A 24925-nucleotide genomic window follows, 5' to 3' on the forward strand; every position below is an offset into this window, starting at 1 on the left:
TACCATCACAAAGCATGAATGAGGAGTGAATGAATAATGGACACATTGTAAGCGCTTTGAGCGACTGGTCTCAGGATTCAGATCTGTACCAGAGCAGGGTTCTACTGACGGCACCATAGGTATGAAAAGCGCACCTTTACTGTGGTTGAGAGCAAACAAGTAAACTCTTGTCCCATACAGAATGATTGTGTCTGTTCAACCTGCAAGTGAACTCTGGTGCGGTTCACTTCAGCGTGAAAGCAGACAGAGTGTCCACAAACCCAAAAAGAGAACTAAAGGGAGGAATAACATAAGTTCAGTGTGTTTGGAGGAGAAAAATCAGTTTGAGAAATGTCTGCTGGGTAAATGTCCTACAGACAGTGGAGCAGCGGCGTAATGATGACTGAAATAAAACACAAAACTCAACGATCTTATTAGCTTTAAATGTGCAGCTTGCACAAATTATATCACTCACCTTAGGAGGGAGTGACCTTGGCCTGCGCTCCAACGTCACATCCCCTCTGACGACAGGTGAGGTCACCTCAGAGTGCGAGTTGGCGGGGTTGTGAGTCAGCGACTGACGGGGAGGAGAGAAAGTGCTGTACAGGCCCACAGAGCTGTGTGACGGCGAGGTAGGGATGGAGGGGGCAGCATACTGAGAAATGTCCATGCTCTTTTTGTTAGGGAGGGTTGCATAGTGACCGGCACCTGGAGGGAAGACAAGGACAAACACGCTGATTTACAAACCCTGTGCAATGCAACTATGGTCTCAAAGTGTATGGAGTGATATTTCTGCCATTACATTGGACACAAAACATTCTAAGTTGCAAATGAAAATATTAAATATTTGCTTTTCCTTTTTTTCCCAAATTTATTTATTTTCTTTGCTTTCAAAGACTTTTTTTTTGCTTTCAAATTTTTTTTTTGCTTTCAAAAAAGGTTTATTGTGTTTGCAAAACGCATGTTTTTGCATGCGTTGTGTCACATTTCCCTTTTTTTTCTATCTTTGATTTTGCTGACTACTCTGAGCGCAACAAAAAAATACAAAAATAAAAATAAAAATATTTAAGTAAAATACACATAAACTGCGTAATTCGGAACAGATCAAAAAGTTTAAAAAGCTCAAAACCAAATTCACGTAAAGACCTGTCAGCCAAAACCCTCGATGGACATTGACGAATGACGAACGAAAGAAATACTCAAAGGAGAAAAATGTGCAAAACGTACGTAGTGGCTGCGTTACACGACCTTTAGATAACTGAGTATAAATTACGTCTCTTCCAAACCTTCTCAGCAAATACTCCAAACAACTTTTATACATTTTAGTCAGCAGCAGGAGATGCTTCTTAGTACAGTTACTGAGAGTCCTAGTCTGCTCCTTAGATGAGCAATGGAAAGTCTTCTAGATAAACCCTCAAAGTTCCACTTCGATCATCTTTTTATCTACTTTCAAATCATTCCCAGTGGTCTGTTAGCTGCAGTGTTGGTATGTAGTAACTCCCACCCCCTTCCCCATCACCCATAACTGAGAGTCCTCTGTTTATGCCCTGTCCGGCTAGCTTACAGCCCCTCACCCCCTTAACTTAACATTAGTGCTGCAAAAATAATGGTGAACAATATCAGATCTATCCAGCCGTACAGTTTTGATCCAGATTCCAGCTCAGACGAGGGAAACAGACGTTCACGTTTTTTTTACGTCACAAATATGATTTTTTTCAAACAAAATGTTTTCATCTGCTCCTGATTTACAATGATTCTACTAAAGAAATGCTCAGAAAGGCTTTTTTAAATCTCTATTTTCTTTATCAATGCCCTCCATCATCCGAAAAATGCATAAAAAGAACATGTTGAAAAAAAAATGTTTTATTTGAGCGGGTCTTTAAAACCAAATCCTTTGAGATCCAAACAAAAACAAAACAATGCCGTGCATCCGAGGAGACTTTTAAAACAATACAGTAAGACATACCAGATGGAGCAGCCAGACTCTGCCTTGCCTGCCGTTGCTGCCACTCATACAGCTGCCACATGGTGTCATCTCTCATGGATCTCCTCTTCTCTGCGGAGCTGACGCCGCCGGTGACAGCTGGCCGGAGGGCCCGGTCATATATGGAGCCGGTCACGCTGCAAATGCTGTCGGGCCTCATCATGCTGTTACGGGGCAGGGTGCAGTAACCATCTGAGTAACGGGGCTGCACACTGTGGCTGGGCAAGTTCCTGGGCAATGTCTGGTACGACATCATACTGGAGAAAAAGACCACAAAACAGTCTCAATCTTTCTTTTGAAAGAAAATAAAAGTCGATTTAAAAAAAAAAACTTTATGCCCACATCTCGTCAGATGATCTTTGTAGTCGTTTGCTGCACCATTAACGTTTATCATATCCGGACAGAAAGACCCTTGCAGACTTAGCTTGATTAATCTACCAAGCTCCATAGTTGTTAAAATGGTCCTTTGTTTGAACCCATCTCAGAACAGGACTCGTTTCAGTCCAAAAAGGAGCTTAGTGGCTCATCATGGGAGGTAGATTTGAACATGTCTCAGTCACAAAAGCGTGCAATCTAATATTTAAACGGTATAATTCCTCCTCTCTTTGTGTCTGTACCCATTTAATCCAGTTAACAGTGACACGCAGATCAGACGTTTCAAAGTCCTTATCGTGACAAAACTGCTGAAGCAGCACTTCTCCACACGGAGTGTCATGCAAGTCTGAGACCAAAGTTATTTAAAGTCTGTTCCTGATTTTTTTTAGACTGAAATAAAACACAGAAAAATGTATGAAAGTGTGTACCGGTAGTTCTAGATTGTTTCACATTTTTGTGTGTTTTCTTCTCGTTAGTGTGCTGGCCCCTGCATTTGTGTGAGATGTACAGGCTTTTGCCTTGTATGATGTAAAAGATTTTGACCAAAATAATCGGAGAATTCCCACAGATTAAAGGTCTAAGAGAACAAAAGAACAAAAGTCACAACAATAACTGAGTTAAGATAACTTCATAATATTGACATTTTCTTCTTACTGCAGCAATGTTTCTGTTAAGCCACATTCCCACCGCTCTGAGAAATGCATGTTCAAGCGCCCACTTCCAGTGAAAAGTCTACGTAAACGGGCTTCACCGTTGCTTCACCATTGCTACACATGTTTTGTCACATATGTACAAAGCACGCGGCTGTTGAGGGCAAACTTTGACCAATCAGGGACTCAGATTTGGTAGTGATGTATAAATGGCGTCTTTTTTAATTCATGTAAGTACCAACCGCTTGAAAATTGATCTTAAGGAAATCTTAATAATTAATTTGAGTCCGGCTTGAATTATTTGACACCAAGGTGGCAGACATGCTCTAGTAAACAGTAGAAAAAAAACAAAGCCCCTCCCTGCTTGTCCAGTGTAAACACCATGGGCTAAATGCGCGTTTAGGAATGTGCATTTACTGAAGTATAAGACAAAATAAATCCATTTGATTCTCAGTCATCAATTTTTGCCTTTAAAGCATTGGATTGCATCATATTCTGTTCTTGGAGGGTCTGAGCGTCCTCAGTCATCACCTTCAGCTTTAATCATTCTCTCTTGCTTAATAAAGATATAGACTGCTTCTTATTCGAAAAAGGTTATTTCCAGGTTAGCCTCACCTCCTTGCGTCGTTGTCCACTCCTCTCGTCCTCTGAGCGCTGCTCCAGTTTTCCAACCGCTGCACAGAGCTGGTTCTGGACAGACCATTTTCTAGCTCCTGGACTGGAGCCGGACTCTTGTTGGCGGGATTGGCAAGCCGTCCATCTGTGTTCTCGTTTGGCTCCTCTGGCCAGGACCCTAAGCTGTCGGGCTTCTTAGCGTTGGCCTGGCTCTGGCCTGGTGCTGTGGTTGAGAGTTCAGGAGCCGTCTGCAGTTTCATGCTGCTGCTATGAGCCAGCACCCTGTCTTTGCGCAGGTCTCGCTGCAAGACGTACTTATCTCCATGACAAAGTGTAGCGCACTTCTCCGAGTCCGTCAGAGGAGCATATCTGTCCCCGTCCCTCAGTGTGCTGTACTTCCTCACCTCTTTCATGCTGCCGTACCTGTTAACAACATGGATGGTCCCGTACTTGCTTCCCGTCTCCCTCATTGTGCCGCACCTTTCTCCCTCCCGTAAGGAAAGCTGTCTCTTCACATCCTTCCTGAGTTTCTGTCCGTCTTGGTGGAATGGGAGCTGGTCCCTGGCTTTCTGCAGCTCATACATTCCCCCGTCCTTTGTGAGCAGGCGCTGCTCTGGAGGATATTTTTCCTCTGACTGCATCACTGTGTACTTATTGTCCACTTTCTGAACGGCGCACTTCTTAAGGTCCCTGTGATTAGCAAACATCTCTCCATCTTTCGGCACAGAGTATTTCTCACCGTCCTTTCGAAGTAAGAACTTCTCCCCATCTTTGTGAAGAAGGTAGCGGTCGCCGTCCTTCTGAAGCATGTAGCTGACTCCATCCCTCTTCACAGAGTACCTTTCTCCGTCTCTCTGTAACGTGTAGTACTCCCTTTTGGAGTTCTGCTTTTCTTCTATCTGCCTTTTGTGGTCCAGCTGTGAGAGGGAGTGTTGTCTCATTGGTTCTCTATTGCGCTCGTTTTTCTGGATCTCCGGCAGCGTTAGGACTTTGTGGTTCACCAAGTTGTTCAACTCTAAAGGCGTCTGTTGGTCCACCTTAAGTTTGTCAAGTCTGTGACAAAAGAAAATTTTACAAAATTAAGGGAGCATGGGGTTGGGCTGGGGGTCCTCAAATACAAATAGTTATTGTATTGTATAGTTTGTGATCAGAGCTCTAAAAATTTGAGGTGACATTTCTAAAAAACGTCTCATGACTATTTGTTGTTCTTTTTTTAGCACCAGTATTTTTACAACATTTAAATGTATATTTTTAGGTAATGCAATATATGTTTTAAACAGCTTTATGGAAGGTACTGCCATTGACTGTAGAAGAGAACTGGACTGAGTGAGCCCTTCACCCTGGCATTCCAAACATGAAGTACTTACTGATCCCAAAAAGCTGAAATCCAATAGACGTCTATAGAGTAATGAACAGCTGTTACTCAGTAAGTCTATTGGTCAGAATAAACATTCTTGCTCTACCACATCTTTTTAACATTTTCTTGCTAATCCTAATTTGTTTTGATAATACTTTTGTAGTACTGCAAGTTATTTAAGTTGTAAAATGACCAATCAGACACCTCAATAAAAGGCCCCGCTTTCAGTGGAAGGAGTGTGGACTTCCAACAAGCTCATTCCTGGTTGGCGAGAGTGGGCGTTGACTCGACCAACTCGGACAAATCAGTGCTTACTGATGTCGTCTGCCTCCAACAAGCAGTGTTCTTATAAGTAAGGCATTTTCTATGGTTGACGTCACACTAGCTCAGTCCAGTTCTTATGTACAGTTAATGGATACTGCAGGTGGAAATTAGCTAATATAATGCTGCTGTTTTACATCAGATGTGGTTAAGTGGTTTAGATTTCAAGTCTCAGGTAACCAGTGTCCGGTTTCCCAAAAGTCTAGTTATTGTTCTCTTTCTGGCTTGTTTGGAAACTCCATCATGGCCTCTCATCACGTGGAGTAGGATGTCTGCCTCACCTTTGTGAGGAAGATCAGGTCAACACAAAGTAACTACTGGATAACTTCCACTAATTTCCCTAATTGGGCATTGATAAAGGGTTTGAATACGCTCAAAAACAGAAGTCTGAATTGTGAGTGAAGGGTTGAATGGCTCAGAGAGGAGCGCCAACCTTCTGACAGGATCAGCCTGGACAAGTGCAGCATCAGTCATAACCTTCATCCACACCTCCATCTCCTTCGCCGTCTCCGTGCAGAAATAGTAGGTGCGCATGTTGGGATGAGTGGCCTGGTATGCATTGGAACATAGTTGAGAATTCAAACAGAGTTTGAACAAAGTTTTTTAACACTCAAAAGCCGAATCCAAATTGCTTCCCTACCCCGCTAGCTCCTCCCTATTGCTCCAATTGTAGGGGCTTTAGAGCTGTAGTGGTGTCCAAAAGTGTTTTTTAAGGGGGAGCCGTAGCGACTTAGGGCTGCCTTTCCCTCCGCCAGTAGGATAATACTCGTCACATTGTGACACAGAGGAGAAGTGCATTTCTTCACGTGGGAGTGCTCTGAAGCAAAGAAGTTGACATTTTTACATTGGACTTTTTGTTTTTTTATAACTTTTTAAAGACGTAAAACCGATGTTGCTAATGTAGATGACCGGCGAGTACTGATGACATCATCGGTTGATAGTAACATCTAAATTTGAAGACACCATTATTTCCACAACTTTTTGCTAGGAGGGATCGGGAGAAGCAGTAAAGGTAGGAAAGCAAATTCGGATTCAGCCAACAACAAAAAAGTGACATATAAAACAAATGACAACACGCAGCAAACTAAAAACCAAATGATAAGGTATACTTTTCACCATAAACACCCATGACTTTAAATGTTCGTAAATTTGCATGACACTACAGTTAACGTTATAAAAATGACCATCAAAAATCGATATTAGACATCTATGTTCTGTACAATTAGCTTTATTAGCTTTCCTTTGGAGAAATAAACTCATATTTATTTTTGACATACCCATATAGCCTCCCCCCCCCCCCCCAAGTCTCAGTGTTATGTCACACAACTAACACTTTGAACTAGTTACCTTAAAGCAATATTTCTTGCTGATGTGGTCATCCACTGACAACATGGAGATGTGGAAGCTGGGAAGCAGGATACTTCCCAGGATGTTGTCCTCTTTCTCATCTGTAGCAAAGAAAGACAATAGCTGGCAACCTCTAGAACAGAAATATCGACCCAAATGTCTTTTCTGTTAGCTGTCACTGCACTGAGGTTGGGTTGATAAGCCGCACTGAAGATAAGCCTGAGCTCCCCTTCACGCTTGCTCTTGGATGGTGCAGCCTAATACCATAACCTGTCGCTGAAGATGCAGACTAAACTTTTGACTATAATACTTTGAAAAGGTTCTCATCAGCTGAAATGAAGTTCCTTGGTGCCCTCTGGGTTTTCTCCATGCATTCTGCTATGAAAGCTACAGTCAGCGTTGAGGAGAGGAGAAGTCTAGCAGAAGTGTTTAGAAATAGGCCTGTTCACCAAAAACAGCAGTACCATCACGAGTACTACCATCATCACTCTGCATCTCTGCTGACTTGTTAAGAGATTTTTCTTCAGGTGAATGATCTTGACCTGCCAGCCTGTTTTGACCTGTTTTGAGGTTGAGATCATGTTTTTTACAGTTTAGTTCTCTGTCCACTGTGACCTGTTAAGCCTTTGGATTGCCAGATGTTAGATTTGTTTTACTTTGAGAGATTATCTTTGAGCATCAGCTCTGAACCCGCCTTAAGGTTCAGAAATAATGTGTCTGTTGTTTTGGTGCTAGCTATAAGGACGGATCCACAAAGCCTAGAGATGCAACAATTCTTTTTTTTTTATTAATCACAATTCAGTTCAGACTTCAACTTTTGGATTATGGTTTTGATTCGGTTTGATTTCTGACTTGTGTTTTACAAAAAACAACAACAATTTAAAAAAAATCCTTGTTTTAAATGTTCTAATAACCAAATAACTATGAAAAACCTTTCAGTTGGCTTATACTAAGTCTGGTGAAATGTATTAAAACCATATTACACTTAACCTGTTTGACAGTTTACGTAAACATAAAACGTATGCAGTGGGAATGCAACAATTTACTTGAACCATGATTTAGTCTAATACTTTAGGTTTAAACAGAAAATTGCAGCATCCCTAATAAGTATGCAAATCCTGTCAGTTTTGTTATTACTAAATCATACACAGGAAACCCAGAGTTTGTTACACATGTCTTCTCTTTGTTCGTTTATGTCATTTCACCATCCATCCAGCCAGACAGCCAGCCAACCAGCCAGCCAACTCCTCTGGAGGGACCCCAAAGCAGTCCCAGGTCAGCCGAGTTACATGATTTTGAGGAGGAGCCGTAGCAGCTTAAGGCTGGCTATCCCTCGGCCGGTAGTGTGCAGAATGTTGCACTGTGGCGCGGAGGAGAAATGCATTTCCTCATGTGGATGTGCTCTGAAGACAGATGTTTACATTTAAATGTAAGTAATGACGTTTTGTTTTTGCTTGACTTTTTAAAGTTATCAAACAGATGTTTTGTATTTTCCAAGGGCTGGTAGCTACGGGCTAATGTAGCTTACCGGTGGCTATTGAACACGTCATCAAGCAGTAGTAACATCTGATTTTGAAGTCTGTATTTTTTCTGCTTGGAGGGATAAATGTAGGGGTAGGGAAGCAATTTGGATTCAGATGAAGTCTATCAATTGTGTCCTGGGTCTTCCCTGGGGAATCCGCCCAGTGGGACCCAGAACACCTACCAAGAGAGGCGTCCAGGAGGCATCCGGATCAGATGTCCGAGCCACCTCGAGCTCTCTCAGGGTGACCGAGGTTCTCCCCCTTTCTCTAAGGGAGCGCCCAGGCGCCCTATGGAGGAAGCTCACTTCAGCCGGGACCTCGTACTTTGGGGTCATGACCCAGAGCTCATGAGTATAGGTCAGTACTGGAACGAAGATTGACGGGTAAATCGAGAGCTTTCCTTTCTGGCTGAGCTTTTTCCTCACCACAACGGACTGGTACAGCAAACGCAGGAGCACTCCTCCCAACAAGAGAGGGCAAACTACCTTTCTCCAGTTGAGAACCATGGCCTCAGAGGTGCTGACCCTCATCCCAACAACTTTACACTTGGCTGCAAAACCCCCCAGTCAGTAACTATCGATCTTATATAGCAGATGTTCCCTTGCAGATGATGAATTTGTTTTTTTTTAAATTAATTAATTCATTCATCTTTTAAACCCTTTTATCCCTTTCGGGTCACAGGGATGCTGGAGCCTATCCTGGCCACTCGTGGGTGAAGGCAGGGGACATCCTGGACAGGTCGCCAGTCTGTCGCAGGGTCACAATCACACATCCATGCACACTCATATTCACACCTCATGACCAATTTAGAGTAACTAATTAAGCTATGAAGCATGTTTTTGGATGGCGGGAAGAAGCCGGATTCCCCGGACCACCCACATGAACGTGGAAACTAGGGGTGTAACGATACACTAAAATTTCAATCCGGATAGTTCAGAATTTCATAGGGCTCGGTTCGATACATTTTCGGTATTTTTTAGGTACACAAAGGCAGGAAAAAATGTCTTGCAAAATGCATTTATTGCTTTTATATTAAAAATCAATAAAATTAGCCCATGTTGGAGATCTGCTATATAAAATAATACAACTATTAGCTGTCAGGAACCAAAAACTCTGGATACTTAACACTGGCCTGAAAAACAAACATTTTAACTTGCAATTTTTTTTTCTTGTAGACACGATTTTTTACAGTTGGGTGATGCCGTTTTGAGTTCGTTTACAGATTAGATGTGTTACTGTGGCATGCACTTTTCTTCGTGTAACAATGTCGACACTCAGCATTCGACTTATCCAATTGTCTTTTCCGTTCATTGATACTGACAACAAAGCCAAAGTGTTCCCACACAGGAAAGCGTAAGGAGATGGGGGCTGGGGGGTCCTCCAGCTCTGTCTTTGCGTCTGCATTAGCCATGCTGATACTGTTGACATGCTCACTGTTACCTCTGTCACTTAACAGCTGTTGAACCTGAACAGCAATTCTGTTTATAACCGTGGTCGTAAAACGCAGGGGAGATCCTCTCCAGGGCTGAAGGATCTTCCTTCGGGGTTCACTTCTCCGTTCGGACCCTCAGAGCCTCCAGAGCGAGTTAATATTAGAACCAACCTCCGTTCTTTCGGAGGAAACCTTTTTTATTACTGTTCTGGCGAACTGAGCAACACACCCTAAACGTGCGCTCACACACAGACTCTTGCACTCAGCCCCACCCACCCCTACCCCCACCCCACGCGCCAAAGCAGAGACTCATTGGCAGACACACATTTTCAGCACACACTCATTCCACAACATAGCGTCTCGGCGGAAACTCACGGTTAACATTAGTTCTGCCTCAGTGCAAAGTTAATACATTTGGGGGGAGAACAAAAAAAAAAAAAAACGAAAACCGAAACGGTACAAAAGTGAACTGAATCAAAATTGTCGTACCGAAATGGTTCGTTACAACTACGTGTACCGTTACACCCCTAGTGGAAACCATGCAAACTCCACACAGAAAGGTCCCCCACTGGTGCTCGGTGCTCTGAGTGCTAACCACTGTTCCACCGTGCATCCTGTTTTAAAATTGAATTCCATAATTATCTCTGAATGTGAAATGACTTCAGGCGTGTAAGCTCTGGTCCATTTGGAGCAAACTTACATTTTTGTCTTGATTAGATGTTAACAAAAATAGAGTTTAAGGCAAGAAAACTTGTTTGCTTTTGAGTGTCTGCGTGTGTTTGTAGGTTCTCACCACGGTAGTAGAAGAGGCACATGTCTGACAAAACAAACCACCTCTTCTTCCACAACTTCATGCCGCTGCTGTCCTAAAGGGTCAAAAGTTGCATTACTTCAGTAAAAGTCTAGTGACACACATACGTGCATAAGTATACACACACACTTTTAAGTTTTCTTCTTTATTTGACCCCATCTTATCTTATCATAATGGTGCAAAGAATCTTAGTCTTTCACACTTTCACACACCCACTACGTACATTTTGCACATTGTCCACGTAGGAAATTTCAGTCTTCTGTGATACATGTGTGATATCCATAATTCATGTGTTTCTTGGGTCACTCGTCGATGTCCGTCGTGGGTTTCAGTTGACGGGTTTTTATGTGAATTCGGTTTGGAGCTATTCATAATTTTTGGTTGAGAATTACTCAGTTTATGCGTATCTTGCGTAGTTCATACACAATTACAGCGTAAATCTTATGCAATTGTGCGTTATTCCTGCAAGATGCATATGCAAATTTGTGGCTTTCTACGCTCGTTCCATGTATGTCTAATGGACTTTTCATGCATGTAGCAGCGATGCATAACTTTATCGCGTATACGGTGCATATATATCACATTAAAATTACGTAATTGCATATAAACAGCGCAATAATCACGCACGGTTCAAGTTTTATGTTGATCTTCCTGTGGTTTACTCGTACTTGTTCCGTGGTTTTGTCGTGCTTCATTCGTGATACATCTGTAAAAATTTTACATATAGACCACAGCTTTAACCTTTAATTAGCTTTCGATCTCTGGTGAAATGTATCAGATAAGAAAATGAGCTGAAAAAAACAACACGGTATACAAAGTCCCAGTGAATCAAAATCTGATCTAATCCCAGGTGTAAAGGTTTCTTTTTCTGCATGGTGTTTAGTGAAGTCCACTGTAAATGCTCAGTGTAACCACACCCATTGACTTGTGAGGATTCTGTGCTTCAGTTAGGATTTTTCGGTTGTGTTCTTGGTTTTGGGCAAGCTTTGAGTTGTTCTCGTATCAATCACTCCAGGTTCACGTTGATCATCCATAGCTGTTTTCATTTCTGTCAATGATCCTCAGTCTATTTAAGTGTCTGGTTTTTAGTTCTCCAGTGTTAGATCATCTGCTTTTCTTTGTCAGTCTTTTGTTGCTCCCTGGACTTTGTCGTTTGCTTATTAAAAATTTCAGTCACCGAACCTGGTCTCCTGCATTTTGGGTCTTACACCACCAGTTCCTGACGTGACTAGAACTAGACCCATTTAGAGTGAAATAGCTACACACTGCGGCACTGAGCCTGGCGTGTTTGGGCCCTACCGTAGACGGGACATATGACGCAAGAGTTCCTTAATTTCCCAAAAGTGGAAAGAACATGTTTATCTGGCTACCTTTAATCCAACAGCACTTGGCTGCCTTTGTGCCCCCTCATCTGTCGACGTGTTCTTGGGCAAGACACTGAATCCCACATTGGATTCAGCACCTTGCATGGCAGCTCTGCCTAATTAATTACTAAAAATGTGTATGCAAGCATTTAATTCTTATTCTCAACATTGTAGAATGATTATAGATACAACTAAAACACATTTATACTGAGACATTTTCTGTTTCACATGTTACCTACTGCCCAATGTCAACAATTGGAATGCATATCCCCTTAAAGAGGATATGCTGGCATCAAGTCTGTGCTTTACTGCCTGATACCATGGCGGCAGGAATCACAGGGCAAAAGAATCATCAGTGCACTGATGGGAAATACATGGGCTGATGTGTAGAACCCCTGCTACCGCTGAAAATGCTTTTCTCATTCGTGTTAGTTTAAATTATGTGTAATGAGACATATTTAGATTTTCCTTCATGATGAAAAGATGTTGCCTTCTACCTGTTTGTAAAGCCAGCCACTCTTGACCGCTGGGATATTTATGTTTCTCTTGATGGAGTTGGATCTCTTGCCAAAGTTGTGGATCTTTTTGGATGACCTAGAAAGCTGTCAACAAGTGAACAGACGATAAAGCAACCAATAATCAATGTAATATAATGACAAATGTTGAAGCAAGCGTCTGTCGAGGCATGTGCAGCTCTGCTATGAGCATGTCATAGCGACTGACCCGTGCAGAGGAGGCAGAGTTGGTGGTGGTAGTGGTAGAGGTGGTGGCTGGGCTTCCAGGGAAGGTGCTGTAATCGGAGCCGCCAGTGTAGTTGGAGGCTTCACTCATGGTGCTCATGGGACGCTCCTTCTTTTCACTGCTGTTCTCATCCGAGGCCTTCAAGGCAGGTCTAACACAGCGAGAGGGACAGAGATGCAAATAGAGAGGCAATCAACACTCAGTGGCCTTGTGAGGGAGCGTCCGCCCTGAGATTAAAATCTTGTGAGTTCAAATTCAGGCCGAGTCATACCAAAAATGCGAAAAAAAATTTGACCCTCCCTTTTGTTTAAAACTCAGCATTAAGGAGTTGGATTAAAGGCGTTAAACCATCAAACAGTTCTTGAACTCTGTCTGCAGCTCACTGCTTCCCCAGGGGAGAGGTCAAATGCGGAGAACAAATGTTACACATCCAGGTGTGAGAACTAATGGGAATGACAACAGGAAAGTAAAAAACTAAGTTATAGAGTCAACTACAAAACAAACAAAAGGAGACATCTTCGTCTTTGGGGTTCAGTCAAACTGTTGTGGGTTAAGATTACACCTGTACAGGGGACCAGATCTTCCTCATCTTGTCCATAATGGAGGGGGGTCATGAGAGATACAGTCTTTTTCTTCAGATCATGCAGATGTTCCTCAAAAGACAAAAAAAACCACTGTTCTGGAGATCAGTTGACATTTACTTTACTCAAGTTCAAACCTGCCAATTGTCAGACCAGAAGGCATTAGCCAAGAAAAGGTAAAAATAAAACCTCCAATGAATTACCCCAAGACACAAAGACTAACCCTCAATGTCCACCGTTTTTCAAAACTCATATCGACCACAATCTGGATTAGAGAACATGACAACACGATGAGCCTTGGGGGGGGGGGGTTTACTAGGCAGTGGCCCCCCTCCTGTGGTTGCCGTATGGAGTGGGCCCCCCCTCTTTCGGTTTTATTTGCACCTTAGACATGTAGGGCCCTTGGTAGGGGGGGTGCTTGGACATCACTGCCAGCAAGCAGCGGATGTCCTCCTAGCACCCTACCCGCCAATTTTAACCGCACCTTAGACATTTAGGGCCCCTTGGTGGGGAGGGTGAGGGGACGTCACTGTGAGTAATCAGGAGATGTCCCCTTAGTGCCCTACCCGCCAATTTTAACCGCACCCCCCTTAGTACACACACCCCTCCCCCCTCAATATACATCCCAACATAAACACACACACATGCACACACACACACCCTTTCAAACACACATACACGCATACACATTTTGCAAGGAAGGTGGGACCTGGGTCCGTCTGTCCCCTGCCTCTTCCCTGGTGGGGGGTACGGGCCCCTTTGCAGCGGCGGCCGTGTCCCCGGGGTGCCGGCTTCCTGGGCCCGGCGGTGCTCTCTCCGCGCGGTGGGGGGGTTCACATTACATCTGAGCCGGGGGTGTCTGGTCCCTGGGGGGTGGGTTCTGGTCCTTGCTCCTGAGTGCTGGGCCCCGCCAAATTTCCAACTGTGGCCGAGCCTGGTCGGGCCATATTTACAACACCCCTTGTGGGCCCTCTTTTTTCCCCGGGGTTCCCCCCCCCTGGGCGGGGGCGGCGGGCCCCTGCCTCGCTCCTCCCTGGACCAACCGTGGGCCGGGCGGGTGGCTGCCTGGAGTGCGGAGCGGGTCTCCCTTGGGGGGTCCTGGCTCGTACCTGGGGTTGGGGCGGGGGGATGCCCGGAACTCCTGGGTGGTGGTGGGGTGCTCGTTTGGGGCTGTGGGCGTCCTTCTCCGGTGGGGCCCTGCGTTGGGTTCTCCCGGCGCGGCGGGGGGGCTGCTCTCCTGGTTGGGCTGGGGCGGCGCTCTCTTTCCCTCCGTGCGTCCCTGGCCTCTGGCTCTGGGGGCCTTGCGGCGGCCCTGCTGGCCCTGGCCTGGGTGGCGGGCTTGGTCGCCCGGGCGGCGGTTGTTCCCTGCCGGTTCCCGTGTGGCGTTGGGGGGATTCCGGCTGCCGCTGCTGCTGCGGTGGGGGTCTTGGGGTGGGGATGGCTGGGCACTCTCCCTCCTTCTTTTCACATTCCACCATCCATTTTAGAAGAACATAAACACTCACCTGAGCACTGGTGTTAGCTCACCTTTGCACTAACAGTTTGCATGACTGAATGACTGAAATATTTCACACTAGTTGGTTTTAAGGCATAAGTATGCGTGTGAACACTATCTGTTTTGTGTACATGTCGACAGGTGGACATTTTTGCAGCTAGCAGGTGTGTTTATAACATTTGAGTGTGTGTGTGGACAGGCTCCGCCCCCTTTTTTTTTTTTTTTTTTTTCTACATTTGAACCTTACCATAATGATTAACAACCAGTAAACTTGTTGCTTTATGCTGCTTCATGGTCTTATCCCCCTTCCCTTCCTATTATCACCCCCTACCCCCCCTCTCTCTAACGTCCCTCTCTCTTCTTCCCCTCTTTCCTTTTCCGAAAAAAAAAAAAAGAAGAAAAAAAAAGAAAAAAAAAAAAAAAAGAGAACATGACAACACAGTTGATCCTGGTGAGTCAAGGCCCCACAGATGTCGTCATGTGGAGAAGCAGACGAAAGGACATCCACCTCTGGACAACCCAACACCCAGAAACTGGGCTTGAGGGTCTACCACAGGAGCTGGAGGGCCCAGAAGCACGGAAAATGCAAGCAGCAACCCAGGCAGAGACCAATCCTGTTGGTTCTGGGATGTAGTATAAGGTTCCAATACCACTAAATTCCTCACCAGCTCCATATGAGAGGCCCACCACCACTATGTGGTAGTCCTGATTCCTGAACTAGGGTGGAGAGCTCCAGAAAGAGGCAAATACCCCAATGGGACAAAAGAATGGTAAGGTGGGACTGACAAGGCAACAATAGAAAATGTAAAATAGCCCAGCAAACAAAAGGTAAAGACCATGCCCCACAGGGGCATGAACACCCCCCAGCTCAAATGTGATGAGAGTTCATGGCATGGCTCATGATCACAGAGGTCCCCATAGCGTGAGGAGAGAAGCCCACCATGCCTGGGAGGTCACACATGCACACCAAAAGAGTCTCTACAAAGCCTGCGGAAGTTCTATGGCAAGACAATCAAACCAGCTGTTTCATGCACATATTTAATTATTGATTCTCAAACATTTTATTTCCTGCCCTCTCACGGTGACAAAAAAAAATAGTGTGCCTTCACGACATCAAAATTGGTCAGACTTGTTTCTTTTAACAAATACAAATAACTGCATTGAAAAATGGACGACTGGACACATAGTTCGTAAACATTCTCTGTACCCAGGCTGTGTTCATAGAGTCTGAAAACATTGCAAGGCATAATTCAATGTGCTTGTTATTAGGCTTAGACTAGAGCGGCATGCTTGTGGTAGCAGGTAGACATTTAGACCTGCTACCACAAGCATGCATTTTTCCATTGAGACCTTCCAGACTTTGTTTATACTTCCAATAATGTCAGGGCTGGAAAACCTCCTCGTAATATGAAAATAATCTTTATGGAAATATGGTTTAATCCTGGTCAAAACCATAAGTGACGCAATGGGAAATAATAATGCTCAACTGTGTTAGAGATTCACGCAAAAGCACAGTTTTTTAGGATACGAGTGGGAAATTGCTAGGATTGATTTTTATGAATTACAACTCTGTCAGATAAAGTTATCTTGCAGTAAAGACACAGACTATATACAACCAGTCGTCTGCAGTTTAACTGTTTCAAACTGAGCTAAGAGGCACTCCTCCGGTAAGGAACCCCCTTTTGTGACAGGGGATACATATTTAAAAAAATCTTCACTTTACAACATTTAATACATGGGATGAACATAAAAGCTAGAAATCACAAAGACACAAGATAAGAAAACTCTAATTTTCCATTTATGCAACATAAAAATTTTTTAGAGACCACAACAACAATTAAAAAAACTAAAACAAATGTTAAAAAAACATAAAACAAAAAAAAATACATTTTAGAAGTCAAAATAAAAATTCCAGAACCCCCCCCCCCCCACCCCCCAAAAAAAATTTAATAACTAAATACAAATACTCAGAACTCGAAAGAAAATTTAAAAACACAATGAGAAACTGGGAAAGGAAGTAGAGTGGGACTTCACTGATTGGATGATGACGTTTGTCCACCATTTCAACCGAAAGTTATTTAATATGTCGCCAGATATTATAATCCACTCAGCGATGAGCAATAGTAACTAACTTTTCGCCACCTGTTTTCTACACTGTTATTCTGGACTCTTGACCCTAAGTCCTTAAAGTCCTCCACCTTCTCCACCTCTGCTCCCTGTAACCTCACTGTTCCTCTTCCGTTCGTCTCCTCCGTCCTGCTGCAGCTGAACTTCAGTCCTCTCCACCTCCACTTCCCTTCTGCTGCATCTGCCTGTACGTCTGTCTTCTGTCCTCTCAGTGTTTCCTCTAAACACCTCCCTGAACCTCTTCATTCCACCACCAAGTCTCCGGGTCTGCTTTCCTCATTCCAGATGAGTCACCAACCTCTCAGCGTCCATCATCACTTTAGGTGTAGCCATCCAATCTTCTGGAAGAACCTCCTGATCTCCTAAAGTCTATTATAACTCATCCACACTCTTCCTTTTTCAACTGGGTCCTCTGCTCCGTTCTTGTCCTCTTCGTCTTCCTCAGCACCAGAGTCATCCTCACATCGCCTGGTAACAATCTAAGCTACAGCTTTCCACTCACTGATCTCTTTTAGATTAAGTTTCTCAGCAGAAGATCTAATCATCCTTCCTTCTCCTCCCTCTACTCTTATACATCTCTCTGTGCCATTTCCTTTTCTGGAAAAATGTCTTCATCACTGACCTTGCTATTCGTTTGTCAAAGTCCACCACCATCTGTCTTTCTGCTCTCCATCACCTCCTCATCCTCCTCCTTACCCTGGAGCACCTCAACAATCTCCTGCACCTCCTGAATTTCTCCAGCGGTCATTGAGAACCCCGGCCACAGTCTGACTTTGACACAACCCTCGGTATCTACCCAGATTTAGGATTGGAAAACAAAACACTGATTTGATGCCCTTGAATGAATACAAATCTTTAGTCGGCATTATAGGAGCATCTCTCTTTGATTGATTGCAAAGTTAAAGAAATGTCTTTGTGTTAACAGTCATTGAAAGACTTAAATTATTAAATTTGTGAAAAAAAGATTAAAAAAATTAAAGATTTCAGAGCAGTTTAGTGTTTTAGAAATGTGTACATTTTGCTCAGAATGCGTTAAAAGACAAAGAGGGTTAAAGCTTTCTAAAACTAATCTTCAGCATAAATAAATGTACTTTTTCCACGCATATAGAGTTTCTGTCCAAGAACAAGCAGCAGAAGAAATAGTCTATGAAGTTAAAAAAAACAAAACAAAATGAAGACTGAATGCTGTTTTTTGTGGACGCATGCTGGTGGTTTTAGAGGAAGAAACGTGCAGCAGATTAGTAAATATTGAAAATATCTGCGTCACATCAAACACTTCAAAGAGGTCTGAACAAATCTGTTCAGCTGAAGCATGATAGTTTGCTCATATGAGAGAGGATATAGACACTCGTGTGCAGGTTGTGTCGCAGAGATCTGTCAGTATGTGGCAGCACAGGGTTTGCTTTGTGTTTTAAGCTTTCAGAGAAGATCCCTGCTTCTTCAACAGAACACTTAAAAGTTCTCTTTCAATAGTTCCATCTTTTTTTGTGTTACTGCAGCAACAATGAGCGGAACACTTTGAAGATAAATCAAAAGATGATCAGAATGGGACTTTAAGAGGAATACCTTCTAAACTCCCTTATTTTGAATCATATATTGTATATTGGGAAGATTAACCATTCGTGCAGTGCAGAAATTCCTCTTGGTTTTTTGCTTTTGGTAAGTTTCATAAAGGAATGTTTCTGGAGGAGGAAACAAAAACTGAAGTTTAAACTCCACAGACAAACTTTTTGAAGGTAAGTTTGTTGCTGCCAGAGCCGACACATGAGCGCTGATCCTCTCACTGACGGGTTAAGAAGCCAAGGCCATGTTTGTTTTTGAAAGCTAATAAGCGCTGCATGGTCAGGTTTTAGATCCGTGATAGCAGCAGACAAGGGTGCCAAGAGGTGAAGCTCTGGGAGCTGTTAGACCTGAGGCCTCAGAGACATTACCTGGCCTGGGTGGCTTTCTCAGCATGGACAAACTTTCCACAATTTACACTGAAAACGGGAAAAGAAGGAGCACAGAATGACAAAATGGAATGGAAAAGGTAACTGGAAACTTCAACAGTTGAAAGAAACGACTCAAAACAAACTGAGGATGTGAGGGCAAATGCTGAAACGTCAAGAAAGCAACCTTTTGTAAGGTTTTGCTGGTATTCTCATCAGAGGGAACTTTTGTTTCCCACCGAAAGCTGGTTCACTTCGTTTTCTGGATTTGTTTAGAAAACTTTTGGCTTTCACATCCTGAGCGCTCCAGCAAGCACAGATGCACCTTATTACCCAAAGCATTTTTTCTCAGTAGTCGCACCACAGCTTAAAATTGTCAAAAAGCCCAAACTTACAGCTCAATCTGTTTAAAAACGCAACTCAGGATTCCGTTTTTAGTGGTGAGGATTTTCAAGAAGAGTCTAGGCTATGTTCACACTGCAGGCTGAAACGACCCAATTCCGATTTTTTTGCCCCTATCCGACCTGTATCTGATATTTTCATGACAGTCTGAACGACACAGATCTCATCTTTTCAAATGCGACCCAGGCCACTTGGGTATGTGGTCCTGAATCCGATACATATGCGATCTTTTGAAATGCGACCTCCGTCTGAATGGCCAGACCACATGAATCCGACCCGTACGTCATTTATACGCTACAAACGTCATCATTCTGCATTGAAGTAAGCGGGAACGAGAACATAAACACCAACCATGGCAGACAATGCTGCTGAGACCAGTTAGTGGAAGGGAAACGAGGTCACCGATTTGATTTTTACTTGGGGTGACAGCTCTATTATGGGCCAAACTCGAGAGCTCTTGTCGCAACCGGGCGGCTTTTGAAAACATTTCCAGCAAAATGGCCGAGCGTGGTGTTGAACCTTTCCCCGCCATTACTTTTTTTTCCCCTTACCGACCGTGGTCAGAAGAATCGAGGGGGAGACCGGCTTCTCCAGGGCCGAAGGCGGTTCCTCCTTCGGGGTTCACTTCCCCGTTCGGACCCTCAGATTCTCCACAGCTGGTTAATTAAGAGTCAATAGCATTTATTCTGGGGGAAGCTTTTTTATTATTGTTCTCCTTCCTCCGTAACACACAACATGAATGCGCGCCCCCACTGCCCCCCCCCCCCATTCCCTAGTACCTCGCTGCACGTGCTCTCACCTCTCTCTTACACACACGAGCGCGGCCGCAGCACATACACATCCCCATTCCAAAACAGTGGGTACAGACGATCCTGGTTCCAATGCCTTCTTAAAATGAGAAGATTGTAATTGTGCTGGCTCTTTCGTGAAAATAAAGGTATTAATGCAAAAAGAGCTCCGCTGTTGACAACACTGTTGTTGACATCCATTGTTAACGTTAGCTACTTCCGCAAACAACGAATGACGTTGTTCACTGTTGAGTACTCTTCTGCGCATGCGGGTCACTTCTGGGTCATTTCACGATCACATAGGAGATCACAAAAGTTCTAATTTAATTGGAAATGTGAACGGTCTTGCAAAAAGAATTGGATTTTTTCAAAAAATCGGAATTGAGCATTAAGCCCTGCAGTGTGAACGTAGCCTCAGAGACCCTGAGACCTGTGTGGGCTGACCCGGAGACAACTCAGAAGGCACGTTCACAACGCCCTCTGCAATGTTCTGGTGAACACTTTCAATGAAAAGTCTACATAAATGGACGTACAGGCACGTATCAGGCTTTGGGTTCAAAACCCGTGCACTCACGCGTAGCTCCATACAATTGTACCACTGTTTTAGAGCTCTACGTTTAAAATGTGTAGTCATTGAACGCGTGTTAGACGTTAAACCAAGTTGAACTCTAACCAATCAGGAACTCAGATTTGGCAGTGACGTATGGATGGTGTCCCCTTTAATTCACAGAAGTAAAAATCATTTAAATATTAATCATGAAGGAGAAACAAATAATTGGAGTTTGTGTCCGACTAGAATTATTTGACACCAAGTCTTTCAAATATTGGAATAGAGATGTGAAAAAAACAAGTGGAATGCAGGGAGAGCAGTAAAAAGTCTCCACTCCAAACTTTCTCTAAGTGTTGGCAAAAAGTAATTGAGAAGCACTGAGCTACACCAACAAACACGATCTTTAGCCGATATTTTTGTTGAAACTGAGAGACTTTATGAGCCATGTCGACACCAGGAAGTTAGGACGTTAACCATGTCTGATTGGTTAGATTGATGACGTATATGATTAAACCTTTAAGGGGTTGAACTTTTTCCAAAATTGGACCAATTAGCTAAAGTTGCAACAAAATCCCTGTGCTGCCATCAAAGAATAGAAATCAAGTAAACACAAAGAAAAAAAAGTATTTCTTTCATGAGCTTAGATATTTCTAAATTGCACGGCACACCTGATCATCTCTAACAGCACACCATGGTATCGCAGCAGACTGGTTGAAAAACACAGTTTTACATAGTAATGAATAGAATCCTGATTTGGAATGGAATATTAATATGATGTGTTTATATGAAAAGACGTGTCTGTGCTGGCTGAGCTGCAAATTGTCTTTTGAGAAATGAGGCTATTTTTAAGAAGAGATAAATGAAAATGAAAACCAATTTGGCCTTCTTAAATGCAACACCAAGCTTAGTAGATATTTAAACCAATAAAGTACACATTTTTCTGCTTCTGGTGGTAATGTCACTACAACGATCTCTTACTGGTGTTGAGGGGGTGATGGTGATGGTTTATTCACAGTCATTAGCGGCATGATGCCAGACCCCAAAAAACGTTTGTCCACAACACAGAACTGTGTACGTCTGGCCCTGTTTCTGCGCAGATCTGACGCTCCTGACAGCTTCACGGTGAGGTTCTCTGAAACACTTACTGTTCGCTGACCACAAAGATGCAGTTTTCCTGGGAGGGGCAGCCTGACACAGGGTGCTTACAGGTCACCTTCCGCTCATTGTGGCTGCAGAAACACAAAAAACAGATGGGATGAATGAGAGAGGTAGCAATAAACCCTACAACTTTTTCCTAAAATTCTGAAGAAATCTGGAGTTTGCTTAAGTTGAATGAGCTGCAGAGAAAAGAGTTTACATATCAAACTTTTCTTTTGTGCTGTTATTTTAATCCATTACATGCTTCTCTTCAGTCTCCATGAATAGGAAATAAAGCAGTAAATATATCTATCTATCTATCTATCTATCTATCTATCTATCTATCTATAACAAAATTACTGAAATTGCAACTAAGAACTTGCAACAAAGCCACATAAATGTATCATCTTTTCTGTATTTTACACCCTATGAGGTGAAGAGGTCCTATGTTTTCCTTTTATTTTAGTGAATGTGTGTATTTTGGGTACCGTATTTTCCGGACTATAAGTCGCACTTTTTTTCATAGTTTGGCAAGGGGTGCGACTTATACTCCGCAGCGACTTATATTAGAACTAAATTGAAATAAATACATTGTTAACCCTCCTTTTATGTTCATTTGTGAGGAACAGAGATGATGTTCCTGGGTCAATTTGATGTATGAGGTATGTCAAGTGTTAAGAGTATGTTAAGTGACTCAGAGAATCAGCAAACTTTTTTTACAGTAAGATCTTGAAGGCTAACAACATAATATTCTATTTTCCAATGATTTCATAGATTCAGAAATGCAATAAAAATGAAAACTGTTTCTACAAATACAGGATGAAAACAGAGTATTAGTTAGCCAATGATGCTTCATGAAAAGAATAAATAAATAAGTTTGAGAAAAAATTACTGTGAAATTATTAGATAAACAGTCTGCTATGATTGTGTCATATAAGGTTGTGAAAGTTAAAATGCGACTTATAGTCCAGTGCGACTTATCTGTGTTTTTTTCTACTTTATAAGGCATTTTTGGGCTGGTGCGACTTATACTCCGGTACGACTTATAGTCCGGAAAATACGATATTTGTGTACCGGGGATGCCGCTGACGTCACTCCTCACAGCTGATGCGATCAGCTGGGGTGCGTTAACACACGGCATGGCTTCCGGGTTAAAAAGGGACAGACAAGGTGGGCTGGAGGCCTAAGGAGAGTTCAAACTCTGACAAGACGGAAAGGGAGACTAAGAGGGCCCTTCCAACGAGCAAGCACGCACGGAATACCCCGGAAACCGACCATCGGGAGTTACAGAGGAGGATCTGACGTGGACCTTTCCAAATTCTGCCGCGGGGATTATTATTAATTTCTTTTGGGGAAGGACGTGGCTGGAAAGTGACCAAGAGAAAAATGAGACTCCCTGATGTTAACCCGAAGGACGGGGTGAGATCATTTCAGTTTTTCTGTTTCTTTTGACTTTGGGAGGAATTTTTTAAGTTGGAGCGCTTACGCGCACACAGGTGGAAGTCGCTAGACGGACAATAGGGAATCATCGTAAACGCGTGCACGGACCTATAATGTAATCGGGAGCGCGATTCATGGAGTGTGACTGGGTTCAATGAAATTATGATGTTTAAAGAACATATCTTTATTTAATTGGTTGTTCATTTGTGTTCCATAGTCAATCCACGACAATAATCTTAAGACTCTAAATGAACTGTAGAGTGTTACAAACTATTACATTTATTGTGTAAAATTTTACTTTGTAACATGGGAGTCAAGGAGAATCCCTTTTACAACCAGTGGTCCAGATGTTGTGACTCCATAGTATCTGATAGATTCCAGTGTGTTTACGTTAAATATGAAATTCATAAATGTGAAGCCTGAAATTCAGACTGCACGACCTCCTTTACAACTCTGTCTCCCTCTAGTGGACATTTTCTGAATGACTACAAAGATACAAGATAGCTGTGTTCCAAGGACAAACATACTTTCTAATATTTATGTCCTTATGAAATTCACATGTGTTAAGAATTTGGGCAGGAGCAGGTTAAATATGAATGGAGGAGGGCTTTTTACACCTAAAGATCTGACCTAACCACTGTGTGATTCCAGAATGACGGGAAACAGTAGCGCAGCTGAAGCAGGCGAACTGAGAACGAGGCAGACCATCGCTTTTCTCTCCTCCTCTTCCTCCTCCTCCTGGTTCTGCCTGATGCTGTAGTGTGTAATTAGGAGACGACAGGGGCAGAAAAATCCTTAAGTCGACTGATTACCAAAAGAGATGCAGGATCAAACACTGTTCTGATGGGCTGCACCCCCGCGGTGGAATCACCCCAAGAATGCTCGGCGCTCCGCCCTGCCGTCCTCCTGAAGACAGCAATTACTGGGAGGAGGACGACACTCGGAGAGATAAGAGGAGGCAGGAGGAGAGTGTCAGACATGCAGAAAACACATCTCTGCAGAAAAGGAACAAGCCCTGGGCACTTCCTGTGTGACACAGACAAGTGCTCCATACTGCAGGAGACTAGAGCAGCATGAAAACTCAGCTGCAGCCGCTCCCCCTTCAGGGACACCAGTCCATCTTCTGCTGACAACAAATCCAGTCCATCTTCTGCTGACAACAAATCATCTCATGCTAACTTTATTAGAGTAAAGCTGATTCTGCACAAACACAGTCCTCCATTTTAAACCTGAGAGGTTAGTTTTACATCCTAAAGATTCTGAAGGATGGGAGGATTATTTCATTCCCCTGCAATCAAACAAACTGTGTCTGAAAAAAGAGGATTCTCATTTTGTAAAAGAAAAACTGAATTAAAAAAATTTAGACTCGACAGATTGGTTGGATAATCTGCAACCCGGACACAAGCAGGTAATCATGTTTTTTTAGTGAGAATAACATCCTTTCAACATGGAATTAGGGGTGTCACAATTAATCAACTTAATCAATGAATCACTTTCCATTCCTAAAATCCAACTAGATCCATCTGTCTGAGGCAAGTTGTTAATTGAATCGACCTACAGTCAGGTCCATGAATATTGGAACAGCGACACAATTCCCACATTTTTGGCTCCATACACCACCACAATGGATTTGAAATGAACGGAACAAGATGTGCTTTAACTGCAGACTGTCAGCTTTAATTTGAGGGTTTTTACATCCAGATCAGGTAAGCCGTGTAGGAATTACAACAGTTTGCATATCCCACTTGTTAAGGAACCAAAAGTAATGGCCAACTGGCTTCTCATGGCCAGGTGTATGTTAGTCCCTCATTATCCCAATTACAATGAGCAGATGAGTTTTTGAAGTGTGCTGTATGCATTTGGAATCTGTTGGTGTCAGTTCTCAAGATGAGATCCAAAGAGCTGTCACTATCAGTAAAGCAAGCCATCATTAGGCTGAAAAAACAAAAGAAAACCATTAGAGAGATAGCAAAAATAT

At 43.1% G+C, this 24925-nt stretch overlaps 1 protein-coding gene across 18 annotated transcripts in view; it reads right to left on the reverse strand.

The window, feature by feature from the left end:
* The window catches only part of LOC101161206 (pleckstrin homology domain-containing family A member 5), a 98662-nt gene that overhangs the window by 43733 nt on the left and 30004 nt on the right, over positions 1–24925 (reverse strand). For 11 of the 18 annotated variants that reach the window (XM_078941665.1, XM_023952256.2, XM_078941669.1 and 8 more), the window contains exons 4-13: positions 21516–21599; positions 18634–18681; positions 12482–12650; positions 12256–12360; positions 10377–10449; positions 6629–6729; positions 5715–5830; positions 3604–4656; positions 1946–2220; positions 455–687 (exon numbers count right to left, since the gene is read on the reverse strand). In XM_078941665.1, the coding sequence (XP_078797791.1) occupies positions 455–687; positions 1946–2220; positions 3604–4656; positions 5715–5830; positions 6629–6729; positions 10377–10449; positions 12256–12360; positions 12482–12650; positions 18634–18681; positions 21516–21599 (2257 nt within the window). The remainder of the gene's footprint in view (positions 1–454; positions 688–1945; positions 2221–3603; positions 4657–5714; positions 5831–6628; positions 6730–10376; positions 10450–12255; positions 12361–12481; positions 12651–18633; positions 18682–21515; positions 21600–24925) is intronic. The other 7 variants (XM_078941675.1, XM_078941674.1, XM_078941666.1 and 4 more) reach the window with 1 other exon arrangement.

Source organism: Oryzias latipes, chromosome 23 (genome assembly GCF_053564925.1).
Source record: "Oryzias latipes strain Hd-rR chromosome 23, Olatipes_Hd-rR_3.1".
Taxonomy (NCBI): domain Eukaryota; kingdom Metazoa; phylum Chordata; class Actinopteri; order Beloniformes; family Adrianichthyidae; genus Oryzias; species Oryzias latipes.